The sequence below is a fragment of the Triticum dicoccoides genome, chromosome 4A (assembly GCF_002162155.2).
Source record: "Triticum dicoccoides isolate Atlit2015 ecotype Zavitan chromosome 4A, WEW_v2.0, whole genome shotgun sequence".
Lineage (NCBI taxonomy): Eukaryota > Viridiplantae > Streptophyta > Magnoliopsida > Poales > Poaceae > Triticum > Triticum dicoccoides.
In genome coordinates, this window is record NC_041386.1 from 636,238,708 (window position 1) to 636,245,981 (window position 7,274).

The 7,274-nt window shown below is 42.5% G+C and overlaps 1 protein-coding gene and 1 long non-coding RNA gene across 2 annotated transcripts in view; one reads left to right on the top strand and one right to left on the bottom strand.

Moving 5' to 3' along the window:
- Positions 1-376: 376 nt before the first annotated feature.
- Positions 377-7,274, bottom strand: part of LOC119283923 (BTB/POZ domain-containing protein At2g46260-like) — a 7,520-nt gene continuing 622 nt past the window's right edge. The window contains exons 2-5 of the mRNA XM_037563272.1: positions 2,226-2,347; positions 2,086-2,152; positions 1,275-1,554; positions 377-1,157 (exon numbers count right to left, since the gene is read on the bottom strand). Of these exons, the coding sequence (XP_037419169.1) occupies positions 377-1,157; positions 1,275-1,554; positions 2,086-2,152; positions 2,226-2,347 (1,250 nt within the window). The remainder of the gene's footprint in view (positions 1,158-1,274; positions 1,555-2,085; positions 2,153-2,225; positions 2,348-7,274) is intronic.
- LOC119289482 lies at positions 2,988-3,994 on the top strand. The gene is made up of 3 exons (XR_005141518.1): positions 2,988-3,149; positions 3,490-3,682; positions 3,950-3,994. It is a non-coding gene; the product is annotated as an uncharacterized LOC119289482 (long non-coding RNA).

The following is a 7,274-nucleotide window of genomic DNA, read 5'->3' on the forward strand; positions in this document are numbered from 1 at the left end:
GCCCTTCCCTTAACATGGTCAAGTAACCCCGACCTAACACAAGCGGTCAGGTAACCCAGAAGCCCAGGTGATGAACACATCATGTTCAGACACCGTAATGCCCCAATTTCGGGGGAAGACATGTAAAACGGAATAGCCCTACCGTCCATATTAAGGCATGAAACTAGTCAGTATCTTTCTTAACAAAAATGTCGAAAGATAGATCGAAGGGTCTACCACCCCGGTATCGAACTTGCATTGTATAAGAGGCTACAAAGTGCTTCCAGCAGACACAAAAATAGCAAAATTAGACACAGAGTACGGCCAGAATCCCTTTGAAGCGACTGATGACGAACACATGAGTACACGACCCAACTCTGCTGAGTTTGAAATCATATCAAGCATGTAACTGCCGCTGCTGGACCTCCGCCAAATCAGCTCTCAGATGCAGCACACCATCGATGAAGAGGTTGTCATCGGCAATGAACGTTGACCATGGAACGCCAAAAAGATCATCGCATTGTTCCAACAAATGACGGGTGAAGGTGCCCTTACACCTGTACTTGCTCTCAAATTTTCCCGACGATCTTATCCTTGCAGCAAATTCAATATCTACTGTCAAATCTGTTGAACCCAATCCCATTAAGCAGAGGCCAAAGGTGCACACCTTACTCTGCTCATCCATTGTACAGACTGGGTTGAGTTGCATGTTCCCATCCCACCCTGCAAGCTGGAAGCCACGCGACCGTACAGCTCCAGACAGGAAGAGTCGGGAGCACTCCTCGCGTGTTAGATCCAGGTAAACAATAACCTGTGGGCAGGGTCGATCAAAAGCAACCAATTTCACAGGTTTGAACTTGTAAGCTCGTTCAGTAAATTGCCAACAGGTTGTTATGTCTGCTGCAAGAGCACCTTCCATCTGTTTTGGGCCAGCCTTTTGTAGAAGTGCCTTGGCAATACGCTTAGCTACTTGCTCATGGTCTATATCATCATCAGTGCATGTTAGGATATCCTCAAGTGACGGACGTGTCATATAACTGAAGCGGACCAGCGGAAGTAAACGACAACTCAAGATCATAAATTTATATATGCAATCTTCAGATGCTACTTGTAGGTCGGTACTTGACAAGATGGCTTCAATCCCAGCAAGAGGGAAGTTCATCAATTCACGTCTGAACCTGAAATGAGACAAACCATGTCATAAGTACACCAAATGCATGATTTTGTGACATCAATGTCTACAGTTTTCTTTAAAAAGGGAAAAAACATGGCTCCATTAATTGGGCATCACTAACTTATGAAAATTCTTGTACTTGTTGGCAAGGAATTCCTTGGCAACATCAATCACATGCTGGACCTCAGCAACCATTAAAGTCGAGCAAGGGTGGTCTATGTAGAGTAGTGCAGATTCTGTGGTCATAGGCAAGCTTGTGAGCAGCTGACTGCAACGCCTCATGCAAGAGATAACCTCAAACTTGTCTGCAGCCATCAAGATGTCGAGCACAAGAGTGGGCTCAGTTATTGTCAACTTCCCACTGTACATATAGCTTAAAAGTTCCATAAGGGCAATTTCCTCTGTTCCAAGTAGAATGAAAACAGAAAAACCATAAGAGAATAGTTCAATACAGAGGTAAACAAAAAAGGACAATCTTTTTGTACCCAAAATGATTGTTTAAGTTGACTATTGACTTACAGTATTGAAAAAAGCTCCATGTGAGATTACCCTTTTCCTATCACGGAAAAAAAATGTATACTACTATAGAAAACTTATAGTTGGCGGAATCCAAACAATCTCAACCATTCCATACAATCTTTCCTAATGGCTCATAAATTACATTTGACCTTGAAGATTACCTCATAATTGCATATCAAAAAGAGACTTAAGACAGAGCTAATCCCGAATTAAGAGAGGGTCAGTTAATCCACTAAATGCCCACATTGATAACTAAAAGAGACGACAGGCATCAGGGATATTAAGATAGTGCATGGTACATTCAATACATACCATAATAAGCATGTTTTTCTTAAAAAATATAGTAACACAACCACAATAGCAAATTAGCCTAAAATATGAGGAGGAATGTTATAATTAAGCTATCACATTACCTGAATTGGCAATCCTAATCCTTGGATGGGTCTGATCATCAGATTCTTTCATGCCATTCGAGAAAAGCTATGAAACATGAAGCTTATCAGAAACTTGAAATGACTGTACAACATGCAGTTCATATGGTTATAAAAAATACCTTTAGAAAGAAAGGACTTCTTGCAGCAAGAATCGCTGAATTGATATGAAGGGCCTTTACAGTTAAAATTGGTGTACCTGCCATGGTTGAGGAAAAGTCAATACTCTGTCCATTATCATTTATCAGCAGCAACATACCAAGGTAAGTGTAATACAAGACAACTAGGAAAAGTAAAAGGTACATAACTAAAACCATTGACATATAATCTTCTGTTAAAAGACCTGGGACACTCTGTTCAATGGTACATATTCATTTAATCAATGATAAATGGTTAAAATAATATCACCAAAACTGAAGGGTCATTTAGCTGCGGCCAGCAATCTAGGCATGCTTGCATCTCAGTGCGCAAAGTGATCATACATGTTACCTCAAGGATCCTACTGGAAGTTCATCAGATAATTATTTGTCAAAAGCCTATCTTAGGCAATGCCTTTTACAAGGCTTCATGACAAACTTGACCAAGAATTGTAAAATGAAGATTAGAATTTCAAAACCTACAATTCATTTTAAGACCTACAATTTTAGGGTTGGACGTACGAGCGAGCTTTTAGGCTCGGCTCGAAGCTCGCTCCAGCTCGGCCCGTTAGAGCTCGGCCCGATAGGATAATTAGGCGAGCCGAGCTATGAAAATAGGCCCGATTCCCGACCGAGCCGAGCCGAGTTTCGCCCGGTCCAACTCGGTGACTCGTTCAGGCCCAGCCCAATCCCGTCGGCCTCACAGCCTCGCAGGGCGTTAGGTCACAGCGAGCGTGCGACGCAGTTTCCTCACCCTTCTCCCTTTCTCTGGTCGGCGCCGCCACCCCTCTCCTCGCCGCGCCGCAAGCTGCACTCATCGGGCGCGGCACCGACGGGGACGGCCGACGCTGCTTTCCCTCACCACAGCAAAGACGTCTCCCCTGGTTTCTCACCGAATGACATGAGTAGGTAAGCGATCTCCTCTGTCCTTCCCATCCCTAGCGCTATCTACCTGCACTGGCGCACACACATGAAGGAATTTGATGGATGTATAATGGATGGATGCTTGTGATTGTGGCTAGAGGTCGCAGCTAGCTAGGAAACGCGATGGATGGATGCTACACGAATTTAATGGATGGATGCTTGTGCTTGTTGGCTGGAGAGTGCAGCTTGCTAGGATGGATGCTGCACGAATTTGATTGATGGATGGATGAATTTGCTTTGTGATTCATTGTGTAGACTGGTTATTTTATTATCTATGTAAATTTTTGTTGATGATTGACCATTTGTTCTTTGCTGATTTGTGCAGAGCCCTGCGGTCGCAAGAATGGACAAGGAAAAGGGGAAGAAGAGGAGCTTGGTTTCCATTATGAAGACTAAGCCGCTGTCCTGGACTTCCAGGAAGCAAAAGGGGAAGCAAAAGGGGAAGGGCTACTGCATCACTGCCGAGGAAGCGGGCGAAACATTACAGCAATGTCCCGCTCGCTGAGTTGATGTTTAGGGTAAAACAAACTTCGCAACGTCCAAGCTCATGTGTTTGCTGTTTTTGCTATCCAAAGGTCAAATATATGCGTGTGCTCAAGCTCATGTATGTGTTGTTTTTGTTATCCGAAAGTCAAATATAAGTTTGTACAAGCTCATGTATATGCTGTTTTTGTATCCAAAAGTCAATATATGTTTGTACAAGCTTATGTATGTCCTGTTTTTGCTATCAAAAAGTTGAATATATGCGTGTCTAAGGTAAAGTGTGTGCTGTTTTCGTGTGCTAGGCAATGAAGCATGATAAGCAAGCGGAGGAGGATGATGAAGAAGAGGACAAGGATGATCAAGATACTCTGTTTGAGGAGGAAGATTCTCATTTTGATGTCAAACCGCTAAGTGTTATGCTGTACAAAATTGCATTGTTTGGCTGTCAACGTTCAATATATTTGCTGTATAAAGTTCAAAGGAGGTATTGTCCAAAATTAAAAAGCAATGCTGCCCAATTCTTTATTTGACATATTTGTTCCATTTCCTCTACACTTTTCATAGAAGAAAGCTTATATTTCGTCACTATGCCTATTTTTAAAACCATAGACTACTAGATGTTGCATTATTAGCAATATAGACTGATGTCAATATTTGTTTGGCTGTCAACGTCCACTATGACCATTTTTTAAACAATTTCCTCTACATTTTCTCATTTTATATGTCAAAGTGGTAAGTATTATGCTATGCAAAATTTATTTGTTTGGCTATCAATATTTGATGTTTTGCTGTGTAAAGTTCAAAAGGAAGTGTTGTCCAAAATTCAATACAAATGTTGCCCAATTCTTTCTCTCATATCTGTTCCGTTGTTACAATTTTCGTAGAAGAATTCATAGAAGAAAGCTTATTTTTCATTACTATGACCATTTCTTGAAACAATAGGCTGTTGGATGTTTCATTTTGAGCAATATAAACGGTTTGTCTTCCAAAACATGGGTTTAATTGCTGCAGAAAATCAAGACAGTGGACTAAAACAGAGGTTCTACATGTAAAAGAGATTCTGGTGGCAGCTGGCTTACGAGCCGGCTCGGTCTGAGCCGAGCCATACCTGAAGCGAGCCGAGCCGCCTAAAGTAGGCTCGTTGGCTGAGCGAGCCGAGCCGCTCTAGAGCGAGCCAAAGCCAGGCTCGGCTCGGCTCGGCTCGTGTCCAGCCCTACCTACAATTCCACAAAGGACAACTAGTAGAACTTTAGGTGTCAGCTGGAATAGCATGCTTCCATATTTTCTGAGTCACATGGTTGCGTGCCTCCATTGTCCAGAGGCTGCTCCCAGTTGCAATGGATTGATTTTATTCTACTCTTGCAGAATCAAGTGGATTGATATTGTTTGAACACCACTGCTAAATCAAAATATTGGTTGCATCAGTCAGACGTATGGACAGGAATACAGTTTTCTCTGAATAAACTTGATACTGATTTAGTCCAGCACAAATTTCATTTTGTTATATTTCCACGATAAGATCTCAGGAGCAAAACTTATAACAGCGTTCAATTGTTTCACCGATGCCGCAATCACTAATCCCTAATAAAAAGATCAGCCATGTAACCACATATTGTGCCAGCGCCAAATTTATCTCTATGCAACAGGTATTTGTACTACTTAAATCGAAGTGGTTGCTTTTTCCGAGAAAACGCAAAGCTTGCGTCTCAATGCGTTGATAGAAGGAAAGTTTTTACAAGTCTAAGAATAGGCCAACACAACCGATCATTCAAGACAGGACCACGACCAAAGACCATCAGATAGACGTTACAACTGTCGCCACCAAACTACCTCTTGCCTACCGTTGGCATGATGAAGACCACATAGGAACTGCCCACAAGATTCAAGCCGTGTCCAACTGACCAACGTGCCAACCAAGGGCCCAACCTCCAAGAACAACACCTCCAGGGACCAATCCAGATCTGAGTCGACAATCCGGATTGGGGTTTTCGTCCGCAGGATTAGACTGTAAGGGCTGGAGGTAGATCGTGGCTCCTCGACGACGCAACCAAGGAGGAAACAACACCCGAGGATGCCGACACCAATGAGCTCAAGCAGGGCCTTCGCAAGGAGCCGCACAACCACCACTCACACCTTGGTTGCAACCCCTCAAAGGCAACTTCGGCAAAATTCTAACACTGCTCATAACCACACCAGCCTGAAAACCTGAGTGACCCACCAACCTGCCAACAGCGGCCGCACCTTTCCACACATCAAGATCAGCATGGGAAAACCACGGCGCCTACCCACGGAACTGGCCCGCGGCACAAGGACCCTGTGCATCGAGCAACCCAGACCTGCAGCAAGGACGCTCAGATCTGCGATGTGCCGCCAGAGCATGCAGTGACAACCCCACGCTAGAGCCTGACAAATGATGCCTGCTACACGCCGCAAGGTGTCGCCGGATAAGAAACAAAAATGGTTACACAAAGTTTCTTTGTAGCTCAGGCTACATGAAACCTCTTATCCTCAACCCTTCAGCCTTGTTTTGAGATCCGTACTCTCCAACTAACTAACCACAAGAAGATTTCTCTTTTTTGTTTCTTGAAAATGAAACAACATATGAACTTCAAACTTTGCAGACCGAACAAACATTAGAACATCAATGAGTGAAAAAACTTTCAGATTTTTTGGTCTGATATAAATATACAAAATGAGATTTTCTTTGAATAAAAATATTATTTCAAGTATTTAAAATGCATGAAAAAATCTGAAAGTTTTTTCCTATATTGTAGTTAGAATGTATTGTTGTTCTGCAAAATTTGAAGTTCATATGTTGTGTCGTTTGAGAGAAACAAAAAAGACAAATGTGTTTGCACGGATCTTGATGCATAAATGGATGGCAAAGATAAGGGGTACCGTGTAGCCTGAGCTACAGAAAACCACACTCAAGTGGTTATCAAGCAGGCCAATAATGACCTTAAACGTTTTAACAAACACAAAACAGTCTGGCAGAGGAGAACACAGAAAAATGCAGACTAGTATTGCCCTTACATGCTTTGTTGAACACGGAACATGGTTGTGGGGATTCGAGAATTCTAACGCTTTATGGAGCTCTTCCCTCCACATCTCTTCTCTGAGTATAAAGGACCATATTTTCTCATATATATAGTCAACATTTTAAAAAGATGAGTCGTGAAACAATTTTTCCATCGTTCCAGATCCACATACATGGTCAATAACACATTTGGCAATAATATGTACTTCCTTTTTTTTAGTTACATTCAGAAACGTAATAATTGGCAGATTTGGCATGTGGACAATGTATAATCTCTGGTTCCAAAAACAATGTTGATCTGCTAACTACATTTCTCTACAAAATCGAGTTTGAATTAAGCGAGCACAGCCTTCAATGCCAGATAACTCTTACATGTACACAACATCGCTCACACACAGTCCAGAACTTATGGATTCCTTCAATTGCTTTCACATTACACTAAACCCTAAGACCAATGGCAGCCTGAGCCGGTTAGATAAACGAAATTAGCCACAAAAAAAATCACATATCATCGCAGCCTGAACCGGTCAGGAACCAAATTAGTGTCCGAACCGCGCAGAAATGCATGAATCCACCCAACGGCGGAGGAG